Genomic DNA, 24,901 nt, shown 5'->3' with positions numbered 1-24,901 from the left:
CCAACAGTACGCTTTTGATTTGGCCTATAAGACCTTTCCACAGAAGAAAGAGTAATGGTGTCTGCAGACTCCATATGTTTTCCTGTGCCATGACCAGTGTAGGTTTTGAGTGTCCATTTGAGATCCTCACAGTGAGTGCGGCCTGGCCCAGGGACTGTGCAGCTTGAGGCAAAGGGGAAGTCAGTCATCCAGATCAGTCTAAAATGCTGCAGTTGTGAGGGCTAGTCATTCTTCCTGTATTATAGTAAGGTATTTTACCTTCCTGCACTGTCCTCTGACCTGGCTGACGGCGTCCTGGGTGTGCCTGGGAGCACAGTGCTGACTGCTGAGGTGCTGGGAGCACAGTGCTCATCTCTGAGGTGCTGGCAGTGTGTTTAGTAGGTGCTACTAGATAGCTGTCCACAGTGACCTTGGTTTGTAGCCCTGTGCTGTACAGGATCTGATTCCATGCACAGAGTGACATGTGTTCCCAGTGCTGGCAGAGTGTGGCTTCGTGTCTTCTGGAGGTCTGTCTTATATATCTTCCTGCTGAGCTGGTGTGGCTCTGTTGATGTTCGTTGTCTCATTGTGGATGAGTGTCTCTTACTCTGCAGATGACATTTTCATGTTTTACCTTTTCTTCTTGTTGAGCAAATTCCTACTTAGTAAAACTTTTCTAATGATTGGGGCCTTTCCTGCCTTGTCCAAAGCCATTTTGACTCAGGTGAGGTGAGCATCCCCAAATGTCGTTGTCTTCCCTCCAAAGCTTTGTGTTACTCTCAGAGCTCTGCCACGATCCCTGCATGGGAGGTGTGGGCTGGAGCAGCCTGTCTGTGTGAGCTGCTTCCAGCCTCTGTGCTCTGTTCTGTCGGACACTTTGTCCAGGCACTAGGTTCATAGTTTTGATTCTGAGCATTTACAGATGTTGCTGTAGCTGCTAATCTGTCCTCCAGCTGTGTTCTTTTCCAAGATTGGCCCTGTTGCCTCTGGCCTTTTGTGTTCTCGTGTGCATGCTGTACTCACTAGTTCATTTCTTCAGAGAGCCTGCTGGGCACAGACTGAGCTAGGGGAGAATTGTGCTCTGAGTTGGGGAATGTATAATACTGAATCTTATCACTGTTGGAGCCACACAGCTAAATTCTGGTTTGGTTTGGTTTTATTTTTATGTGTGTTGTTTGCAAGTAATTTTGCATTTCAACTTGACGAAATAATGCACATATTAGTCTTCAGAATTAACACAAGTGACAGGTTCTACCTAGAAAGGAATTAGAACTCCATTCAAATTGGTGCTTATTAAGGTAGGAAGAGGGGGCAGGAGGAACGTCCCGGGCATCAGGAAACCTGGGCTAGCCAGCTGAGATAGAGATCCCTTCTGCAGGCTCTGGTGTCTTTACAAGGGGTGGTGTAAACACCCTTGACCACCGAGATCACTGTCTCTTCACTCAGTGAGCCGGACTCAAGTGGCAACCCCCCCCGGGGGGGCTCAGGTCACCTGGCCCAGCAAAGGGAGAGCAGAAGGGGACAAAGGCCAGCATAGTGTGATATCCACAGCATAAACCCGGCTGGATTAGTACTGCCATGGAACAGGACGCTGCCGCTCCTGCCTGAGTCTCTCACTGTGGCCTTTGCTCATGGGACCCGACATAGACCTGCAGCAGCATGTCCATATGCAATCTGTCAGAGAAGACTGGACAGGCGGTTACAGCTACACGCCATCCCTCAGTTCTTCCTGGTTGTTCCCTTCTGGTCACCTGAGAGGCTTGGCCTGGTCGCCAGCTCTGAATGCTCACATGGCCGCCTGTGCAGTCCTCATGCTGTGTGGTTGAACCAGTGTTTTCCCTGGGCTTTAGCCCCACAGTTAGCAGAGATATGCTTCTCTTCTCTGGTCAGGATTAGGTGAAGGAGTTGGGAGTTTGTTTGTAGAAAGGGTCTCACACCCTTTACTGTGTCACCCCGGCTGGCCTAGAACACACGAAGTAAACCAGACCGACATCTCCTGCCTTTGTCTCCTCTATGCTGGGAGTACAAGTTCATGCTGCCACATATGGCTGGGTCAGGAATCACTGTCTCTTTGCTTAGAATGGTCACTCCACAGTGGGCACCATGAAAACCCATGAACAGAAGTTGACTGGAGAGAGTGTGTGATTCTCATTTCCAGGCAAGCACCGGGATGCTGTGGGTTGGAGGGAAGGAGGCACTTAATGAGATTTTAAAACAATTGGTGAGTGATTGCTACTTGAAAATGAGAAACCCACTTAGGGAGCTGCCCTCCAGCTTCATGGCTGCCCTGAGTATGAGCTCTTTTGTGTGAGCTGATGGCACAGAGCCCTGTGACTTTCTGAGTGGCAGGTAAACTTCATGGCCCTCAAGTCACTGGGCCTTTACTGTGGGCCCTGGGCTCTGATGGGTTCTCAGAAAAGGCATACTGCAAGTTGGAGGCACAGGTCTTTCCCCTAACAACCAGGCTCACAGGGACACCGCTAATGGATACAGCTATCTCCCCCAGGGAAAAGAGAAAGCCCTCTACCCCAAAAATGTGCATGGGAACAAGACACTGCAGCATTTAGAACTGTTTGGCCCGTGGAAGGCAGCTCTGTGGGGCAGTGTGGGTGACATGCAGAATGAGAAACTGCACAGGCGTCTGACCTCTTGCTTCTCAGTCTCTTCCAATCCTGTTGTCTCCCTTTGTCCCCAAGCCACCCCTTTCCTGTGAGTGTGATGCTAGCATGGGAACAGAGGGATCTTGGCGACTCCCTCCCAGCCTCTCCAGTGCCCTCTGGGACTCTGACTTGATGAGCCTCCATGATGATCAAAAGGCCCCAGCTCTTCTCCATGGCCATGTGCTAGGGTGTTGGTGCTCACTGTGTACTGCCTCTGCCCCTCTGCTACTCTGCCCTCACCTCACCTAGGCAGCTATCCTTCATGCGTCCTTAGAAACTAGAGCACAGTGTGACTACAGACGGCCTCAGCTCCTCTTCCCTCTCCTTGCTATCCGTTCCCACCACACTTCCCTCACAGGTCTGTGTCACGCTCCCCTCAGAAACAGGGCACTAGGCAAAGTCCAGCGTTCTCCCATCCAGCTCACACAGCCGGGCAGCTCACACAGCCGGGCAGCATGCTTTGCCCTGCTCTGCTGCAGCGCCAGCCTTCCCACGGTGCCCTCACTCCATGGTCAGTGCCTCACCTAGCTCTCTCCCTCAGCTTTCACAATGCTGACCTTTCACTCCATGCCCACCCCTGTCTCCATCCTTCGAGCCGCCTCCTTCCATAGCGTGTCTGGCCTGGAGCCTCCACCTTCTCTCTTCTGTCCTGTCTCGTGGTTTTTGTTGTGTGTTCGAGCTTGCTGTGCTTTGCTGTATCCAAGACAGTATTCAGGATGACCTCTCCATCTCTGAAGTAACCCACAGCTGGGTCATAATCTTCGTCTTGCTTGATTCATCTCATGTCCAGTACTGCTGAGTACATCACTGACCTGGCTTCCAAAGCCTCACATCCATATGATCTTCTCTATCTTCACAAGGATTCCCTTCACCATTTTCTTAGAAGGTTCCACCTGTCTCCTTGGCCTCTAATAGTTAGGGTCAGTCCTGGGTCCCTTCTCTAGAGCTTTAAAAAAAAAAAAAACAAACAAAAAAAAAAAACAGGCTAAATATGGTACACACCTGCAATCTCAGCTCTCAGGAAGATGAGGAAGGAAGATGAGGACCCTCGGGCTGGTGTGGGTAGACAGGGAAACTCTCTCTCTCTCTCTCTCTCTCTCTCTCTCTCTCAAAATAATACAGTGATAGTGAAGAAATGGGGGTTCTGGAGACATGGCCTCGTGTTCCTACAAGTCGAATGTGCTCTCCTGCAGAGGACTGGGGCTCAGGGATGCAGTGACCCTCACAGCTACCTCTTATCACACCCTCCCTGACAGTTGACAGGCCACACATTCAGATTTCCTTTGTCTCCTGTCAGGCTGTTGACAGAGCCTGTAAGCCCTGCACCCTCCAGCTCTGTCCATTGTGGTCACTGCCTTGTCAGGACTGAGGGGTGAGGGTGGTGGAAAGAAACCTGCCTCCCTAACCGACTCTTTGGCTTTTCCCACAGCACAGCCCATTCTTTGCCGAGCAGCTGACGGCATTCCAGGTGTGGCTCACAATGGGTGTGGAAAACAGGAGCCCCCCAGAGCAGCTGCCCATCGTCCTGCAGGTCAGTCGCTTCCCACAGGCCTAACTGAGACACCTGCTCCTCAGGAGGCGGGTGGGGCTGTGCTTCAGGCCAATGGTACATCGATGTGTTACATCTGATCTGAAGTCAGTAGATGCTTGCTTACTCCCAGCAGCCTTCTCTTGGCAAAGCCATTGAATTCCCTTTTTCCTCTCCCAATTAAATATAGATTGGGATAGATCACCACTCCCTCCTCCTGCTTACATGTTAGGAACTAATGAAGTGTCACTGCCAACGAACCTTGCTATGGTGCAGAATCTTGGCTGATATCAGCACCTCCTCCTGTTTGGAAGGACACGAGATATAAATGTGTCCTGTGAGGAAAGGGTGGTTCTACCAAGCAGATCCTAACGGGGCTGTAACACTCATTCCTGACCAATACCAGAGCAGCACAGACAGACCAGGTCCTTGCTGTGGTCCTCATAAAAAACAGTACCTTCTCTGTGTGTCAGCAATTCATGTGCAAACTGGTCTGGTTCTGGGGGACCCATTTACTGCCTGCTGACTGAAATGACATGGGACAGAGATATGAATAGTGGATTTGTCATCATAGTTGGGTAGATAAGTCACAAAGATTGTGTCTTATTAAATGTGTGTTTGTGGGAGAAACTGATAAGCTAGGCTGTGACTAAGAAAAGACCTTTTACCATTGACTACATCAGATACCTAGGATTGGCAACTTACTGTAAAAGCCAGAAAATACTATTTATCAAGTTTCCGGGGCAGTTGAGCTCAGGCAGAAACTATGGAAATCATGAGGGTGTACCACTTGGAAGGTTAGGAAGCCTGTATCTCTGGAGGAGCAGAGGGCAGGCTCCCCTCTCAGTGGGAGGGGCAGTGCTTGCCAAGGGCCAGGAATGGGGCCATCACTCACCAAAGCACTCGTTATAAAATGAGCCATGGGTCTGAGTTCCACCTGCCCAAGGACATTGCCTTGCTTCCTTCAAAGAAGGCCTTGTGTTTGCTCATTAGGGCTGCTAACCACATTGTGCTGGACAACCAAACCCTCCATCTTCACTGTGCCAAATGCTCAGAGCAACTGTAGCTCAAAAGCCTCTCTCTGGAGAACACAGTGCCCTCGCCCCACCCTACCCCACCCCCACAGCACAGCCAGCCTCACAATCTCAGGAGATAATTCACCTATCCCAGATCTTGGGTTTCTCCCTGTCTAAAGCCCCGGTAATCTCAGCCAGCAAAAAAAGAATAATAATTGTTTTAAAAGGCAAGAAAGAAGACTGTGTTCCTCCTGAAGTGGGAACTTTGTAGAATGACCTTAGGTCAAAGAGAGGCAGTGCTATATTGTTACGTCTTTTCTGACATTATGAAAATAATTATCACTGCTCCTCTTACAGCGTCTAGCATAGTTTTAAGAAAGTTCTGGAACAGCAAAAAGAGCTAGAAACTAACCAAATGTTTCCACAACAAAGCAAAAGTAATGACAGCAGGACAAGGCCTGGGGAGGTGCGATGTCTGCGTGATTCCAGTAAATGGCAGCGACCCTGGGGGCACCTCTGGGTCACCTGGGTCACCACACCTCTCTCTCTCCAACCTGCCTATTATTGCAGCAGCACAGCAGAGTAGCGCTGGTCCTCCCCACAGCAGGGCTCCAGGGCCAGGCATGTTCATCCAGTTCTTTGGGGTCTAGCAATAGTCCTTTTGTAAATGGCTTTTATCGACTTTATTTTTCATGTTCCATTTACAACCCACACTCTCTCAGGGTAGGGGAAGACCTCTAGAGCCAGCCTGATGCCAAACATGGAGCAGTAACCATGAGAGCACACACACCATCTTCCATGTGTTCTTTCAGACAGACGTAAGCAGCAGGTCCTGTACCACACACAAGGCCCTGTCTCCCGGGCCAGGTCCCATATGACTCAAGGGGGGAGCCCTGAAGAACAGACTTGGGGTAGACAAAGGACAGGATAGGAGCTAGGAAATGTAGGGCTCTGGGAGGCCCACCTGGCCTCACTCAATTTGCTACTTCCCTGGCTTTGTCCTGAAAGCCTTTATTGTTTCCAGAGCCTGGGCCAGCTCTGTTAGAGAAGGAGAAAAGATCTTAATACAGACTGCAGTGATTCCTTTCAGGAAATTCCCATAGTGAACTCCTTGTGTCCAGTAACAGAGGCATTAGCTGACAGCTGGTAGCCACAGTAAGAGGCTCCATCAGGCTCTGTTGAGTTGTAGCCCCATTAAACAGTAACATGGACCTGACCTCACCCAACCAGCTTCAGGATCCTTTCTGCCTTTTAAAAATGACATCAGACTGCTACGTTATCCACCTTGTGACTGCTGGCATCAAGAAGCAATCTCAAAGTGTGGCTTTGTATGGTTCTGCCTAGAACTTGCCACGACTGCCTTCCCCCCTCAGGGCAGCTGGACAGAGGTACCCAGACAGAAGAAAGAAAGTCAAAGTCAAACAAGAAAGACCAGAATAGATTCACAGGGCAGAGTTTTTTCTCTCTCTCCCTCTTTTTTTGTTTTTGTTTTTGTTTTTTTCGAGACAGGGTTTCTCTGTGTAGCCCTGGCTGTCCTGGAACTCACTCTGTAGACCAGGCTGGCCTCAAACTCAGAAATCCGCCTGTCTCTGCCTCCCAAGTGCTGGGATTAAAGGTGTGTGCCACCACCTGCTGGCAGAATTATTCTCTAAACATGGGTGTTGTGAATCGCTTGTCTTTCACCAAGTGTTTGCTGTTGGTGCCTCTTATTTCAAACATAGTCTGGGCCTGAAGCTCAAGGCCACTGTCAGGATTCAGGACAGTGCAGATGCCACCACAGTTCTGCCCTGCATGCCATGATGGTGCTGCCCCTCAGAAGTTCCTGGGTATCCTGCTGGAGGTGGGAGTCCTGGCCCACTAGAGCCTCAGTTTCTCTTCATGTCTCAGGCAAAAGCCTGAGCACAATTTATATGATGACGCAAATATGGGTTACCTTAGCAGGCCCTGCCTAGAGTGTGCTCTTCATTCCTGCTCTCCACAGATGAGGAGGAGCCCAGAACCTGCTCACTCGCTGTTGGCAGTGAGTCCCTACATCTGTGACGCTTGGTTTTCAGTTGTTTATTAATTTTAAGAAACTCTGTGTGTGTGTGTGTGTGTGTGTGTGTGTGTGTGTATGTGTGTGTGTGCGCACGCCTGGATGTTTTGCCTGCATGTATGTCTGTGCAACATGTTCACTGCGCACAAAGACCAGAAAAGGATATCAAGTCTATGAACCCAGGTCCTCTGTAAGAGCAGCCAGTACTCTTTCTTAACTATCAAGGCAGATCTTCAGACCCCACTTCTTAATTTTTTGAAGTACAAATACACATCTAAAAAATCCAATCTATGTTCTTAGAGCAATCTTAATTCATGTTGGACCTCAGTTTTTTAAAAGGTTTTAATCAATAGAAGAAACAGAAAATGTGCTATTGGGGGGAAAAATAAGCAGTATTTTATATTGTTCCTATAGGCTTCGATAATGACCCTTGTGTTTATATTGAATGGTGACAGTGGACAGTGCTGTCCCAGGAGACTCTACGTCTGTTCCTGAGGATTGCGTTGACCTTGTACTGAGCGTTAATAAACCAGAGATGCCGGGCACTTTGTTTGCCCAGTCACATCCAGCAAGTGTTGTGGGTGATGCTTCTTGTTAAAAGGGTGGGGTGGTCTAGTCAACGGCTAGTTCTTAATTATAGATGTTACAACCTATAATTTCACTTCTTCACTTTATCCTCAGGAGAAGACAATTGTGAGAAGATGTGCAGATTAGGACATTTGTCAGAGTTGTCTGTGATGTCTAGCATTAGGGAAATCATTTAAACAAGCCATGCACATTTCTACAGAGGACACACTGTGCTTCCACTGGGAGAGAGAAATTTTGTCCCGAGTGTCTAGGGAGGGGAACAGCCCTCACCATGTATAATCTCACTGAAAAAGGAAGTGGAATAGACCGTGCTGCACAGAGAGCAGAGCGGCAGTGAGGGCCTGCTGAGCACGGTGCGCTGCTCACACTGGTACTTGATGCAGGTGGCACAGTTTACTTGGGTAATGAAGTATTTTCTCAGTCTGTCTAAAGCACGAATTGACAGCAGAAGCCCAGCTAGAACAGAAGCCGTGGGGTTATGTTGTCAGACCCTCAGGGCCACCAGCTCACACTGGAGCTTTCTCGGAGGGGTGGTGGCAGTCAGGTGTCCTGCTTCGGTGGCTCCATGTCTTTCTTTGTTTTCCAGGTGCTGCTAAGCCAGGTGCACCGGCTGAGAGCGTTGGACTTGCTGGGACGGTTTTTGGACTTGGGCCCTTGGGCGGTGAGCTTGGTGCGTGTCTTCTGCCTCGCCTGGGGGAAAGGAAGCTAAGATTAGACTCAGTGAGACAGTCTGAACTCCAAAGCAGAAGCCGCCATAGTCCTGCCAGCTGGTGGTGGGGCGGGGTGGGGAATCCTTGCTCTCTGCTGCTCTGGGGCTTTTGTCAATATTAGATCCCCTCTAGTTTAGACTTCTCGAAGCCTTCCATGGCCTTTTTCTCCCAGATGTCTGCACCCTCACACCGTCCACACTGTGATTTAGGCTCAGTTCTGAACTGTTCTTCTGAGTCCTTTTTCTACAAAGCAGCAGTAGAACCAGTGGTCCATGTTTCCAATAGATAAGTCATCAGGAAATCAGAGAGAGGCTCGGGGAGCCTGCAGACTAAAGATGCTTAGAGCTTATTTGGCTTTGTCTACAAGTAAAGGTTTAAAATTGGGGCTAAAAAGAAGACTCACACCAACCAGAGAGCATACATGGGCTGCCCCGTGGCCCTGCTATATGTGTAGCAGAGGACTGCCTTGTCTGGCCTCAGTGGGAAAGGATGAGCTTGGTCCTGTAGAAATGTGACGCCTCAGGGAAGGAGGATGCTAGCGGGGTGAGGTGGCAGTAGGTGGGGGAGCAAAGGGGAGGGGAATTAGTCTCATCAGCAAGTTCCAGGCTTATTTCCAGACCATCAAAAAATAAGGAGAGGAGGTTGGCTTAAAGTGCACACATAAGCATTCCAAAATATAGGTGTGCACACATGCACCTACATACAGAAAATTAAATAATCAATACTGTTAAAACAATTAGAAATCTTTTTCACATTATAAACAGGAGCTGTCCACTCTGTGTGACACACAGTGAAATGACCTGCATAGGGTCTGTGCAGAGTGCTGTGGGCTGAGCAGGCTAGCACTCACCATGTTCTTAATAATTGGATATTGTCTGCAAAGACTGATCGTTTGCAGGCTAGCATTGAAGGAGGAGGGAGAAAAGCCTAAAAATAGGTAGGATAACATTGAAGGAGGGAAGAGAGAATCTAAAATTGGACAGAAGAATCCAACAGTGGTTCCTCCAGCTTGGTCCTGCATAGGAAAGGCCAGTGATGCTGGCAACTTGAAGAGTGAGCTAAGCCAGCAGCAGTGGAGAGGGGTCTCACGCCTGTGCTGACTCTCTTACCTCCAGGCCCTGTCGGTGGGCATCTTCCCCTATGTACTGAAGCTGCTTCAGAGCTCAGCCCGAGAGCTGCGGCCACTCCTTGTCTTCATCTGGGCCAAAATCCTCGCTGTCGACAGTGTGAGTAACCTCCTTCACTTTCACGCTACCTGATGGTGACCCCCCAGGTGTTAGGTGGGGCTGGCCACTCCTGTGTTTCCCCTGCCCTTCCAAACTTGTATGCCTGAAATCTGTGGCTGTCATCATTCCCAGAGTAAAACTCTCCCCCAACATCTACCTCTGGTTACCAAACCATCCCTAGTCTCTGCCAGATGACTAGTCTGTCTTCTATGTGTCCTCTGACACATGCACTCTGACTATTCCCTGATCATTCTTAAGTCTGATCTCTGTGTTCCTGACAATGGCAACAAGTGGCCCTGAGCCAAGCCTGCCCCCTCCCCCAAAGCTGTGTCCTGCCATACCCTTCTTTCCCTGTCCCTAAATGTGCTAGTACTGGACCCAAGGCTTAGCCTACCACTTGTTTTGTCTTTACCCATCCTGCCTGTAGCCCTGGAGAGCCTTAATGGCCCTCTTTACAGTGACTTCCCAGCCCCGGCACTTTCCAGTTGTTACATCTCCTGACCCTGCAGTCATTTTTCTCCCCCACAAAGATAGATGGTACCTATACTCATAGCTTTGTGCTCAAGTCTGCAGGTGGCAAAGAGGTCCTCATCCTTGACCTCAACTGCCATCTAGAGCACACGGGCACAGATGGCTTTTAAAAAAAAACATTCAACTGGGCAGTGGTGGCACACGCCTTTAATCCCACCACTTGGGAGGCTGAGGCAGGCAGACTTCTGAGTTTAAGGCCAGCCTGGTCTACAAAGTGAGTTCCAGGACAGCCAGGGCTATACAGAGAAACCCTGTCTCAAAAAAAAAAAAAAAAAAATTCATTGAGGGGCCAGAGTCATACCTTGCAGGAGCAGGAGTCACTACCATGAATATGACAAAATGAACAGTCAGGCCAAAGATCTGTAGTGAGGTAGCGTGTGTACCTTGACAGCAAGGATGGATCAGGACTGTGACAAAGGTCTAGAGGCTGACGCTTCAAGCAAGCAAGGGACAGTAAAAAGATCCAGAGTTCTGGGAAGACAGCAGAGGATGAAGCCTTCGGCTATTGTAGCAGGCTATGGGGCAGAGAACCCCGAGAAATAAACTCTGGTTCTGAAATAGCTCAATGTAAAGTAGCTGATGGGAGGAGGTGAAGGGGAAGAAGCTCTCCTGAATGAGAGGAGCTGGGGTGGGTGCAGAGAGGCCCTCAATTCAAGCAGCAGCCAGGAGAGGCACTGGTCCGCCTGGGGACAAAGCTGTAGCACAAGATGGGCTCCCTGAGTGGTCAGGGTTTGACCCAGCTGGTGGTCATAGCCTATGAGGTCCTTGTGTGCAGATGTGGACAGCAGGTGCAGGGTACCCAGGCAGATGTGTTGGCATCGAAGATGAACGTCGTGGATGACAAGGGAAGGGCCTGATCTCAGACTGCATTCCACATGGGGTTAGAATCAGCTTGGCAGGGACTGTGGGGAGCAGATGGAACTGCCATGTGTTCAGGCTGCTCACGACGCTGGCAGGCAAGGAGGGAGGCAGAGATCAGCCTTGACCTCAGCACCTTAGTAGCTTCTGGGCTTGCTTTTGAGACAGTTGAGAATTTGGGGGGAAACAATCCTTTCAAAGGGTCACATATCAGAGATCTTGCATATCAGATATATATATTATAGTTTGTAACAGTAGTAAAATGAAGTGGCAACAAAAATAATTTTATAGTTGGGGTTACTACAACATGAGGGACTGTATTAAGGGTCACAGCATTAGGAAGGTTGAGAACCATGTAAAAGAATCAAGTCTGTTTCCAGCTTGGCTTCAGTGGGCTTCTATTCATGTAGTCATCATCATTGTCATGTGTGTGTGTGTGTGTGTGTGTGTGTGTGTGTGTGTGTGTGTGTGTAGGAAGAGTCTATGTTCTACATCAGCTTTATAAAATGATTGGGACTTTGCAGCTCAGAGAAAACAACACAGGCATGACAAGCCGTGTTTCTGACTATGACAAGCAGAGCATAGTGGCCTGAGCTGGCTCTGGCTCTATTTGTGAGTCAGGACAGCAGTCACTGCAGTTCTGGGGAAAGAGGTGCTAGTTTGGTCATGTCACAAGCTGTTTGTTGTTTGTTCCCTTTCTGTGAGGCAGTGGAGATGCAGAGAGCCTTGACTTCCTGATCCTCCTACTGTCTCCTCAGTGCTGAGATTAAGGGTGCATGCAATGATGGGAGCAGAGCCTGGGCTACTGCACATGCTACGTAAGCATTCTACTAGCCGAGCCACAGCCTCAACCTCTCCCGGAGCATTCTTTATTCCTGGTCACTGAAGTTGAGACCTGGGCTCCTCCTTGTTCTCTGTCACTGGGTCATGCTGTGCTCCACTGAGGTTGTTCACAGTTCACCTTCTTCCCTGGACCTTATTCAGCCATATTCTTTGTGACCTTTTCCCTAGCCACTGGCTGGCCTGGAGACTATAGGCGCCACATCTGTCTGTCATGCCAACATGCCACCACACATTCATTCCTTTCTCTCTTCACTCCCTCAGCCCAGACTCTCTCCTGACCTTTCTTATGACAGATCCCCTGAGCACCTGCTCAGCCCCTCCCACATTCACCGCCACCCTCATCTGGGCAGTATGCTGGTCTGATGTTTATCTCCCAGAATAAGTGCTCGTGGAGAGCTTCGTGCGGTGGAGGATGCAGGAGAGGTTTTGCATATAGAGATGACAAGGCTCTCTCCATTCCTGTTCTCTGTGTGGTTGAACCGTGGACCTTTATTGATGTTTGTTCTGTACACCCTATGCAGCAGCTCTGTGAGCTCCCTAGAGTTACTTACACTGTCTCCTTAGACCAGCTAACCTGGTGCATCTCCTCTAATCACAGGTCTCTGGTTTTGGGGGCCTGTAGCCTAGCTAGGACCCTAGTTCACTGCTAAACAGGTGCCATTCTATAGACATCCTGTGTAGCTCCTGCCGGGAGTCTTCTTGCTGGGCCATGCCTCCTGTCTTGGCTTATCTGGGGCTGAACTTGACTCTTGCTGACCTAGTGCTCTGTTCCTGGCCAAGTGATGAATGTTGCTCCTGTGTGTTCAGTCACTACCAGATAGTGACCAGATAGTTCAACCATTTATTTGCCATTCTATCTGTCGAGGTAATGTTGCCACAGCAGTGGATTTAGGCTTAAAGGACTGAGGTGAACCCTGCCTCACATGTGTCCAGCGCCCTCCCTCACCCTCAGGGCTCTCACTGGCCTCTGCATTCTGGCAACAATGTCTGGGCTTTCCACCTCCAGCAGCAAAATTTTAAACACCAGGACCATGACCTGTAAAGCTCTTTTGTGCATTTCAATTTAATAGAGCCCCTCAGAGACACCTTACCTGTGTCATTGAAATATGTTCTTGATAAACTAGAAGCCTGCTTTTGTGGCTCACAAGGCCCATACTTTTTGATCATTTCTATGTTACCCTTATTCAGATACACAGAAAGGCCAACTTACATAAACAACAGGCTTTTCCAAGGAGTTCACTTTTGAATGGCTTTTCTTCTACCCCATTATCTTCATCTTCTATATCAGCTTCTTCAGAATTGGCAACATTGCTTGATATCTGGCCACGAAGCCACATGGAAAGGGTCCTGGGAGTCTGCCAAGGAGCAAAACCAAGGCAAAGGAGCAAAGGCAGAAGTGGTCACAGAGCACGGGTCTGTGAGTGTGGGCAACAAGCTTCAAGTCTGTGGTTCAGACTCTTGAGTGGGGCGTGGAGCCACTCGTGTCTACTGGTGCTGCGTGAACACACATGAGCGATTTAGTCATCATGATTTTGGGATTTAGTTTTTTATTTGTTTGTTCGGTTGGTTTGGTTTCAGTATTTTTGTGCCTAAAGATAGGTATGTATACCTGCATTTGAAATCTTAGGAAGAGCTGGATATGGAAGCAGGAGGCATTTCCTAACAGTGTTTCACCATGATTATGGTCACTGAAGTGACTAAAGCTGGCCACTAAGTTCCACTATGGTACTTTGACTCCTCTGCATCCCTGTTTATCTCCTGGGTGCATTGGCTTCCTGTGCCCACAGCTGCACGCAGCTCAGCTGTGAGCACAGACCCTGCAGTGCTCCGAGCACACAGCCCTGCTGAAGTCTGTGTGTGTGATACCAGTGCTCAGCTGGAAACTCCCTTGCCTGCAATGTTCTCGTAACTGCCTGCAGGCACTAGGGACCATTGTCTGAGTTAATTTCCTAACCAGTTTGTTGCAGCTGTTTATTTAACAGCAGTCATCTTGCTGAGGGCCACTCTGGAATGTTTCTGGTTGAGCCTCGTTTCCTCATCTCTCCTTCTTTTAATGACTTCAGACATAATTTTCAGAGGAAAAAAAAATTCCATGTAGGTATAAGCAGCCTCCCCTCCCCTCCTCACATCTGGCCTTGACATCTAGCTGCTTCACTGTTCGGGTGGCATATGTGACCTACCAAGCTCACAGTGCCCAGCTGATTCCAAGTCTGCCACTGTGAGGGTTCATAGTACTTAGTACTCTACAGATGAAGTGATTCATGGTCTGTTGGTACATAAAGTCTACAGATGAGATGTCCTGTGGTCTAGACAAACCTGAGGTACAGTACACCGTGCTTGTTATACAGCAGCCACCAGGTTTTCTAGCATGCTCTGGAAGTCTGAGAAGAATGGTACCTACTCAGGCAAAACTCTGCAGAAAGCTCATCAGGACCCATCTCTCCCAGGTATCTGAAGAACACTACTGTGTGCCCCTCTCCTATAGGGTCTCCTATAAAGTCAGCCAGCCTTTAAAGTGGGTTTAGACCTGAAGAGATGGCTGCTCTTTCAAAGTACCCAAGTTTTTAGTTCCCAGCTCCCACATGAAATAATTCACAACCACCTATAACTACAGTTTCAAGGGATCAACCACCCACTTCTGGCCTCCAACATTCATATGGCAACCATATGCGTGCACATAATAAAAATCTTAAAAAAGAAGTATGGGCAGGCTGGGTGTGGTGGTGCACACCTTTTAATCTTAGCACTTGGGAGGCAGAGGCAGGTGGATTTCTGAGTTCGAGGCCAGCCTGGTCTACAGAGTGAGTTCCAGACAGCCAGGGCTACACAGAGAAACCCTGTCTCGAAAAACAAAACAAAAACAAAGTATGGGCAAAAGAGAAGCAAAATATCCTGGAAAGAACAATATAAAGAATGATGTTCCCTTTGACTGAGGGGCTTTGCATATTACAGGGATACCGGCCTGAGACAGCTGCCTCAAGACAGGGACAGTGAGCCTCCTCAGAGTCCACTTGTTCCAAGTCCCAGAGTCACCCCCATGCCTCGATATTGTACCTTTGACACAGGCACATGACAAACCAGGAAATAAGTCTATATTGAGAAGAAACTGATCCGTGGAAAACTGTTCAAAGCTGTTGCAGATGCCAGGTTTGGCAGACAAGGACAGGACCCTCTACCATCAGAAAAGTTATCAGACAGGCGTCTAGAAATAAAAACAACAGTGTGTGACCTGAGAAACAAGTTGGGGTGCTCAGCAGTGAGTTCTGCTCACAGGAGAAAGTAGTGATGGGATTGCATGAGGAGGGAGAGTTCTGGAAATCTGAGGAGTATCATGGAGCCATACAGCAGCTGCAAAGGGTCCCACGTGTTGTATTTGGCTCCTTGAGGGACATAGGAATATTTGAAGAAGCATTGGTTAAAAGTTCTTCCAGTTTCATTGAAAACTACAAACCACAGATCTAGAAAGCTCAGAACATTCCAGCCACATGAACTGTAAGGAAGACCCACTAACACCTCATGACCCACTGGCTATAACAGTACAGTCAGTAAGAAAAAGCAAAGTTTAGGACCTTAGGAGACTCATAGCCAAGTCATAAGAATGCAAAAGCTGACCACAGAGCAACATCTAAGCTCTGAAGAAAAGTCTGTCGGCTTGGTGTCTCAAAGATGGAAGCAAACCAGAGATATCAAGACATACCTTGAAGATCCCCAAGCATCAGACTGAAGCCACCACGTGACAGTGGGAAGCACTCAGGGTGAGTGCTGTGTGAATGACTTGGCATTTCTTCTCCTTAAGGTTGAAAGCTCACTTTGAATGTTTATTAAAGTGTATCCTGGAAATGACAGCATATGAAGGGAGAACTCATGGTAACTGTGCATTGTTGGGGAGAGAGACCAAAGGAATCCTTCCTTGGCTCTTTTACTTTGAACTGGTCTGTGGACTGCTAATGGTGTTGAACAGGGCTTGTCCAGGGAACAAGGCCCTGGGTTCTGTTTCTAGCACCCCATAAAGAAGAAATAGATAGCATTCTTTAAATAATCCTGAAGACAGAACAGGAATTAAAGACAGCTGTTTTGGTTAAGATGACTGTAGGTGATGAAACACCATCACCAAAAAGCACGATGAAGCAAGGGGCTGGATTTCATTGTCTGAACTTCTACATCTTAGTGCATCACTGAAGGAAGGCACGGCAGGAACTCAGACAGGACCACAACCTGGAAGCAGGAGCTGATGCAGACGCCATGGAGGGATGCTGCTTACTGGCTTGTTCACATAGCTTGCTCAGCTTGCTTTCTTATAGAACCCAGGACCACCAGCCTAGGGATAGCACCACGCACAATGGGCTGTGCCCTCCCCATTAATCACTAAGAAAATGCTCTACAGGCTCCCCTGAAGATCTTATGCAAGCATTTTTTTTTAACTGAGACTCCCTCCTGTCACATAACTTTAGCTTGTGTCAAGTTGACATAAAACTAGTCAGCACAAAAATGATATGAGTGCACATACACGTAGTACAGTGGAAGGAAGGGAAGAGAGTGGACAGGAATCCAGGGTTAGGTGAGGTAGCTGTGAGCTGTGGTACATCAGTAACTGAGAAGTGCACAGCTATGTCGCTTATCAGTTTAAGTGAGTTAAGTGTTACCTAGAGTCAGAGGTGGTGACAGTTGTTAATCCAGCACCGGGAAGGCAGAGGCAAGTGGATCTCTGTCTGCATATCTAGTTCCAGGACAGCCAAGTCAGTAGTGAGGCACACCCTTGACTATACCTTCAAAAATATTTCTAGAAAAGATTAACTGGGGATGAAGGGCTGCCCTCAATGTAGGCTACAGTGTGCTTGGTGAGGAGTCCCAGATCAAAGGAAAGGGGGAGGAGAAAGCCAGCTGGGCTCTCTTTCCTTTGCTCCAGACAGCACAGCCTTCCACTGAGATGGAATGCCCAGCCAGCCAGGTACCCTTCCTCCCTTAGGCTGCTTCATATCAAAGCAATAGGGAAAGTGACTAATGCAGGAGGGTAGTTAGAGTAGGTAAAGAGTGACTAATGCAGGAGGGTAGTTAGAGTAGGTAAAGAGTAACTAATGCAGGAGGGTAGTTAGAGTAGGTAAAGAGTGACTAATGCAGGAGGGTAGTTAGAGTAGGTAAAGAGTGACTAATGCAGGAGAGTAGTTAGAGTAGGTAAAGAGTGACTAATGCAGGAGGGTAGTTAGAGTAGGTAAAGAGTGACTAATGCAGGAGGGTAGTTAGAGTGGGTAAAGAGTGACTAATGCAGGAGGGTAGTTAGAGTAGGTAAAGAGTGACTAATACAGGAGGGTAGTTAGAGTAGGTAAGAATAACTAATGCAGGAGGGTAGTTAGAGTAGGTAAAGAGTGACTAATGCAGGAGGGTAGTTAGAGTAGGTAAAGAGTGACTAATGCAGGAGGGTAGTTAGAGTAGGTAAAGAGTGACTAATGCAGGAGGGTAGTTAGAGTAGGTAAAGAGTGACTAATGCAGGAGGGTAGTTAGAGTAGGTAAAGAGTGACTAATGCAGGAGGGTAGTTAGAGTAGGTAAGAATAACTAATGCAGGAGGGTAGTTAGAGTAGGTAAAGAGTGACTAATACAGGAGGGTAGTTAGAGTAGGTAAGAATAACTAATGCAGGAGGGTAGTTAGAGTAGGTAAAGAGTGACTAATGCAGGAGGGTAGTTAGAGTAGGTAAAGAGTGACTAATGCAGGAGGGTAGTTAGATTAGAGTAGGTAAAAGTAACTGATGCAGGGGAATAGTTAGGTGACATTAACTAATGCAGGGGCGTAGTTAGAGTATGTGAGGAGTAAGGAGACACTGTGTGGTGCCTACAAAAAGTATTTTTTCCGATAAAAAGACACAAGCAGGTTGAAAGTAACAGCTATGAAAGGCCGTACCATGCTGCCATAGAGCCAGAGAAGGTGCTGGGCAGAGGCATAGTCGGTGTTGTATGGTAAAGAAAGTCCTCTAATGCTATGTGAGAGCCCATGGGGAGAACAGATGGGTTAGAAGTGTAGCTCCCTGACACAGCCAGGCTGCAGTAGAGACTTGAGTGTTGCCTTGATAAGGAACAGAAGAATGTGTCAGTAAGTGAAGAAAAGATGTAGCACTGTCTACTATGGATGCTCCACCAGGGAGGGCATTCTTCCCATGTAATAGGCCACCTCCCAGTCAGAGGCATTGACTCACAGTGTACTCTACAGCTACAGTGGGGTGGCACTCTAAACCAGCGTGCATGTGTGTGTGTGTGTACATACATACATGCAGAGGCCAGATGTCAACATAGCATGGTTTTTTTGTTGTTGTTGTTTTGTTTTTTTCAATCACTGTCATTTCTCACTAAACCTGAAACTCACCGATTAGCTGTACTGGCTGGCCAGCAAGGCCTCAGGATCACCCAGTCTCTGTCCCTCCCTCCTCACATACCTCGCTGTATGCTGGGACACTTGTGTGAGGGCTTGAGATCCGAACTCAAGTCCTCATGCTTGTGTAGTAGCAAGCACTTGACTAAGCAGGCCAGCTCTCCATTCCCTAAGTAAACCTTAAAGTAGAAAACATGGAAAACAAGCATGTAATATATAATACTATAATCATAAATAACACATTCACTAAAGTATTAAAAATATGTAAAATTTAATAGAATGCACATAAATATAACTATTAACCTTTATAGAAGCTTTTCAAACAGGAAGTTTGGTTTGGGTTTTTAGTTTTGTTTGTTTTATGGTGGGTCTCACTATAGTAGCCCTAGTTGGCCATGGACTCACTGCATGGACGGGCAGGCCTCAAAAAGAAGAAATTTTTCTTTTCTATCAAATAAAAACTGAATAGTGTTTGGAACACAGCTAGGCAGTGCTTAGGGCCCCTGCCTGTGTGTGTTAGGATCCTGGCCTCAGCTTCTCCCTGAGACGTTAGTGAAAGAACACAGGAGATGAGGAGACTGAAGATGGAAGAGACAGAACAGGGAGAAAATGGCCAGCCCATGGCGTCTGTGCCCCAGCTGGTTAAACACACTGGCAAGTGAGGAACCATCACCCAGACTGGGAAAGAAACACGGAGAGGGTTCTGGAACCTGGACCAGCAGGTGATACCACTGATGGTTTTAAAAGGATGAGAGGTAAATATTGTGAATGACCTCGACAGATGGGCATGTTCCTCACTGACAGGGGAGACTTGCTGAAGAGAAAACAGATGAGCTCAGTAGCTTTGTATCAGAGAACAGCACAAGTCCGATGGTTTCCATGGAAAATTCTTCTGAACATTAAGGAGGAAGCACATGGGTAGCAGTACACCCTCTCTTCCTTCATGAGATAAGTAACACTCTGGTACCAAAACAAGAACCAGATAAACACAACATAAGGAGCCCTCACGAATACACACGCAAGCACGAGGCTGGGGATAGAGCGCAGTTACTCAAGTGCTTGCCGTGTGACCCCCAGCGTCCACATAAAAGCCGAGCGCACCCTTGGTTTCAGCACTGATGGTCTCAGGCAGGTAGGCCCCTGGGGCTCCAGCCAGTTAGGGCGCTCCAGGATCAGTGAGAAACCAAATTCAAAAGCAGTAAGGTGGAGTGACCAAAAGACACCGGATGTCAGCCTTTATAACCATAACAAATTACAGTTGTGAAGTATCAGTGAAAACAGTCGTATGATTGGGGTCACCACAACATGAGGAACTGTATAAAAAGGGCCACAGCTTCAGGAAGGCTGAGAACCGCTGCTCTAGAATCAAAAGGAAGAGCGGCTCAGTGGGGGCCCCGCGTCAGGCGGCTATGGCAGATCTAGGCATTGTCTTGAGGACATTAGTTGTTGGGAACAGTACCACTCACTGCAGTGTCCTTCTCGGGGCCTGGGGCGTGTGTGTGTGTGTAAGAGTGTGCTGTGAGCTGAGTAATGAGTGTGCACATGCATTCTCTCTCCGCTCCTGATGGTGATGTGATTGGCTGCTTCAGTGCCTGCTTGACCTCCCACAATAATAGATTGCACCCTGAGATTGTAAGCCAAACAAATCCTTTCCCTTACATTGCTTTGTCAGAGTGTTTAATCACAGCATCAGAAAGGAAACTAAGACAACGAGTAAAAGTACGTGTACTGATCTATTAACAAAAGAAGAAAAAGTCATATAATCTCAATATTATGCAAAAACACAAAGTAACTTAATGAATGGTCTTTATCAAGATGAAAATATCTTCTCTCTGCAGACAACATTAACATGGACAGACAGGCCATAGGTGAGAAAAATAGTTTCAAGTCATGTGTCCACATAGTACAGAACCCTTTCAAAATTTCAACTATTTCTTTAAGGTAAGAAGACAGCCTGCAGCATCAATTCCCTATTATGTCCCCTAATCCTAAAGCCAGGGCTCCAACTCCAGCTATCAGGCTTCGCCCAAGTGTCCTCGTCCAGCAGCTCTGTTCTGAGTTCTCACTTGTCACACAGACTTGTATCATGACATCTAGAGTGACTCTCTTGGAAGCTGGGGGCTGGCATGTTACAGTCTTCAGTCTCTCAGGGACTGGGTCACAAGGAGCAGGTCACCACACCAAGCTCTGTTCTAATAGTTTGAAGCTGGAAGTAGTCCAAATGGACACTAAGAGGCGAATATGTCAGCTTTTCCATACATGCTAATCAGCAGCTTAAAAACAAACAAAAACAGTGCCGCGTGAAAAATGCCAGTAATGGAGCTGTGTACCTTGTGGCTCCGTGTGTTTAAAACTGCAGAAGGCGTGAACTCGTCTGTAGTCAGGGGCAGGAAGGCAAGGAAGGGGCAGGATGTACAAAGGACACAGGAACATGCAGGGGATAGAGTCACCCTCGATGGTGGTGGCTTCACAGCACACATGTGTCTGAGCTGTAAGCCTGTGCCATGTCTTGGCATCTATAGTCCAATGGTGTGGATGTTGACAGTGACCTGTACTGTTTCCACCTTGATTTTCAATCAGAAAGTGGGCTTGCTATTCTTCATTAAGACTGATGCTGCAAGGTGACCTAACACTGCCCTGGAACTGAACCTAGACCAAAGCCAGAGGCTGTGACATGTAGTTGAATATGAGCATAGTACTGTCCCTGAGAATTCACGGAGAATGGATTTGTGGTTATGGAAGAAAGTGTCCTTTTTGTTAACAATATTTCGGGGCAGGGTGCACATGTATACAGAGGCCAGAAGCCAATGTTAGATCAAGGTCAGAGTGGGTTAGTGCTCTCTATGCTATTATATAATATGTGGCCTTTATCCCTTTGCCCCCTAAGGGCTTGTTCACTCCCCCATCTTGTGGGTTCTTTCTAGTTTCCTGACACTCCAAATTAAACCCACAACCCCAGAAACTTGAAGCTAAGATCCAAGTGTGAGAAAGGACATGCTTGCTTGGTTTTAATAAGTTTCCCAAGTTGTTGTTATCATCTGTCTCTCTGCTAATTAACAAGAATAAGGGAGGGAGGCAGTTAATTAAGGACTGGTGTAAGCTGGGTTCCAGCTAATTGAGGGTTTTTTTCATAGACAGAATTAATGTGCAATTCAGGCAGACCTTCCAAATTACAGTTAATAAAGTTTTATTTATAGCACCACTGGGGAACATCAAGGGCACAATGTCAAGGAATGTGGGAAAACACTCTGAGTTGGTATTGATGGGATAATCCAAAGTCAGGCATACAAGCAGGCATACCCCGAGTGTACATAGGCAATCCACAGGGAGAGCTTCCATGAACAAAGACAACAGGGGAGGAGGTGGGATCTTTTTTCTTCAGCTCCTACAACCTGTGTATCCTTTGCAGCTTCCCAGTGTCTGTTTCCTCTGCAAACAGATTCTTCTCTGAATAAATTTGATCAGGTACTCAGCCTAACCTCTCTTGCTCCGCATTTTGCCTCTTCACGTACACAAAGCTCAGTTGGAAGAGAGTTCAATGTCAGCCTCTTCTCTATGGGTCAGGCATTGTTGAGCATCCTCACTGTTCTGCTGGCCCACCGTGGTGCTGCTCTAGGAGGAATGCAGACTGCCTCTGTCTAGACACCCGTGCTTCCTGCCTGCTAAGCTTTGCTTTGGGGGATAGCTCTAGGTTTACAGAAATCTGAGGTGACAGTGGACCCCACCCCAGTTTCCTGTGTCTGAGGCATCTCAGTGGACACAGTGAGACCTGTGTTCCTGTGTGGGTGCCTTACCTTAACCAGCTGCACCATCCTGGCCTATCGCACCTCAGGGTTTCTCTGTCCACTCCCCCGGGGAGGAGCTTCAGCTCCTCCAAATCAACCCTACCCCTTTCTCCCTCAACCCTCTGTACCTCTTATGTCCATGGCAGCATGAGGAGGCCCCTTGGCTCTGCACACCTGCACTTGGGTTGCTCTATGTGTTTCTCTCAGAACTCTTAGGCTAGGTAGTGAGAGGCTTGGGGTGGAAGACAGATGAGCCCCCTTCTCACACGTGCTTTGCTGTTTGTGTTAGCATGTTTCTTCCTTCAAAGTCAGGACTTCCCAGCCCCAGCTATTACTGCAAACACTGCTTTGTTTCTTCACCTGTATTCTGTTCGGGACCCAGATGTGGGTGTGGGGGTTGTTTGTTTTCATTGTGTACTTAGACGTTGTATTCGTTACTCTTCTGTTGTGGTGGTTACACACTGGGACCAGCCGTGACTTAGGGAGAAAGTTTATTTTGGCTCACAGTTCCAGAGTAAGACAACAGAGGAGTGGAAGGCAGAGCAGAGGCTCAGATCATAGCTGCCATAAACATGGGTCACAGACAGCAAACCAGAAATGGGCAAGGCTATAACCTCAAAACCCACCCCAACAACATACTTCTCCCGCCTCAAGGTTCTACTTTCTGAAGCTTTATGACCTCCCCTAAGAGCACCATGAGCCAGGGACCACGTGTTCAAATGCGTGAACCTCTGAAGGACATTTTCCATTCCAACTACCACGCTGTTCTAAGTCTCTGTGTTTGGGATGAATTTAGTTTTATACTTCTAAGTTTTTCTAGTCTCCCTTCTCTGTGAGAAAGCCATGTTCCTAGGAACTGTCTTTCAGATGAGGGGAGTCTCCTAGCTCTGACTGGGCAGAGTCTTCCTCCCTGTCATTGAGAGCCACATCTGGTGAGCAGGAGTCAGGAACATGCTCACAGGAAAAACTTATAAATGTTTTCTCTTCCTCTCCACCTCATTCATATAATTTGATGCTTTGAGGGTCTCTTATGACTCGAGTATAGGTTATAGTCTGCAGAAAACCAGTGAAGGGAAGGGACGTGTTAGGGATATGTGTTTGCAGAAACCTTTGTTTTGTGCAAGCCAGTCAGCAAAGCTATGTACTGTGTAAATTGGTTCTGGGTGCTGTCTCACTGTCTGGTAAGATAGAATACCATGTGAAGGTGTTTTCAGCAGTGGCTACAAGTGTTTCCACATGGCGACATTTCTCCCCAGTGCAGGTACACATCATGAGCAGCATACATCACCGTCACCATGTGGTCAGGTATGCTACCTCAGAGGTCATAACCACTTGTGACATGGAGGGTTTGTCCTGTGAGTGTAGCCAAGAGGGAAAGAAGTACAAATGGCCAACCCCACGCTGGACCGTCTTTCAGTCTATACAAAAAGAAAAGCTTTTCTGACTGGCCTGCCTGTAAGGCAGAGCCTGGGAGACTCGGGTGCTCCTCCCCATGGGAGAGGCTGAGTAGCAGCAAACAAAGCCACTGGGGTCCAGAGGTAGCATATGGACTGGGGACAGTAAGCTGGACTGTCCAACTGGTGAAGGAAGAGAAGGACACTTTGAATGTCCTCCTTGAAAGGATGTAGTCGGGCTGGTGAGATGGCTCAGTGGGTAAGAGCACCCGACTGTTCTTCCGAAGGTCCAGAGTTCAAATCCCAGCAACCACATGGTGGCTCACAACCATCCGTAAAGAGATCTGGCGCCCTCTTCTGGTGCGTCTGAAGACAGCTGCAGTATACTTACATATAATAAATAAATAAATCTTTAAAGACAGAAAGGATGTAGTCATCACCTCTGGTCACCAGCTGGGAATAATTTTGAAGGCTGGTGAGATGGTTCAGTGGGCAAAGGTGCTTCTTGGACAAGCCTGCAGCTTGAGTTTAATCCCTGAGACCCACGTAAATGTGGAGTGAGAGAACCAACTCTACAGAGTTGACCTCTGACCTCCACAGACATGCCATGCATGTGAGCTCATACGTACATCATACGTGGCACATAATAACAACAGCCTAGGCCTATCTTTAATCCCAGCACTCAACACAGAAGGCAAATTCTGAGTTTGAGGCCAGCCTGCTGTACTTAGTGAGTTCCAGACCAACCAGGGCTGCATAGCAAGATTCTGTCTTAGAAGAAGTGGGATTGTGATCTCAGTGCCACTGACACAGCTCTGTGGGGCCCTCAGAGACAGGGTAAGGCCTACATAACAGAAGTCATTCAAGGAGTTGAACTGAGTTCTAGGAAACAAGTGACTTCCAGCCCCAATTCTGTGTGTGTGGGTAGGGTAAGTTTATGTCTAGAAAACCCAAAGGCTCTGTTTATACCAATAAAAGAACTTAGTGAGATAGAAGCCTTAATACAGAAGCTGAAGTAACAGCAGCTAGAAGATTAGACAGGAAGAGCAGCCTGTGTGTGGTAGGGTCATAAATCCAGGAATAATCTACTGTGAGATGGGGAAAGCCACCACAAACAATACCTTAAACCATTCCTGAGAGACACACAGTCACCTTCAGCAGATAAGAACACCCCCTGCTCTCTTGCAGTAAGATTCTGTGTCATAAACATGTCAGTGTTCTCTCAGTTAATTTATAACTTTAATATAATCCTAGTAAAATTACCAACAGGCCTTTTTTTCTGGAACTAGACACAATCTCAGCTTGATATGGAGAAATAAGTAAGAGGAGGCAGGGAGCCCTGACTAGGAAGGAGAGTGGTAGAGACCCTGTCCTCCTAAACCACAACTA

At 47.8% G+C, this 24,901-nt stretch overlaps 1 protein-coding gene across 1 annotated transcript in view; it reads left to right on the top strand.

Moving 5' to 3' along the window:
- Rptor (regulatory associated protein of MTOR complex 1) overlaps nt 1-24,901 on the top strand; it is a 303,680-nt gene that overhangs the window by 215,700 nt on the left and 63,079 nt on the right. Inside the window, exons 11-13 of the mRNA XM_021175441.3 lie at nt 4,069-4,170; nt 8,393-8,476; nt 9,632-9,742. Of these exons, the coding sequence (XP_021031100.1) occupies nt 4,069-4,170; nt 8,393-8,476; nt 9,632-9,742 (297 nt within the window). The remainder of the gene's footprint in view (nt 1-4,068; nt 4,171-8,392; nt 8,477-9,631; nt 9,743-24,901) is intronic.

Source organism: Mus caroli, unplaced genomic scaffold, assembly GCF_978045245.1.
Source record: "Mus caroli unplaced genomic scaffold, Mus_caroli_1 scaffold_13, whole genome shotgun sequence".
In the NCBI taxonomy this organism is placed as follows: Eukaryota; Metazoa; Chordata; class Mammalia; order Rodentia; family Muridae; genus Mus; species Mus caroli.
The sequence above is the reverse complement of the archived record's forward strand: the minus strand, read 5'-3'. Positions and strand labels throughout refer to the sequence as shown.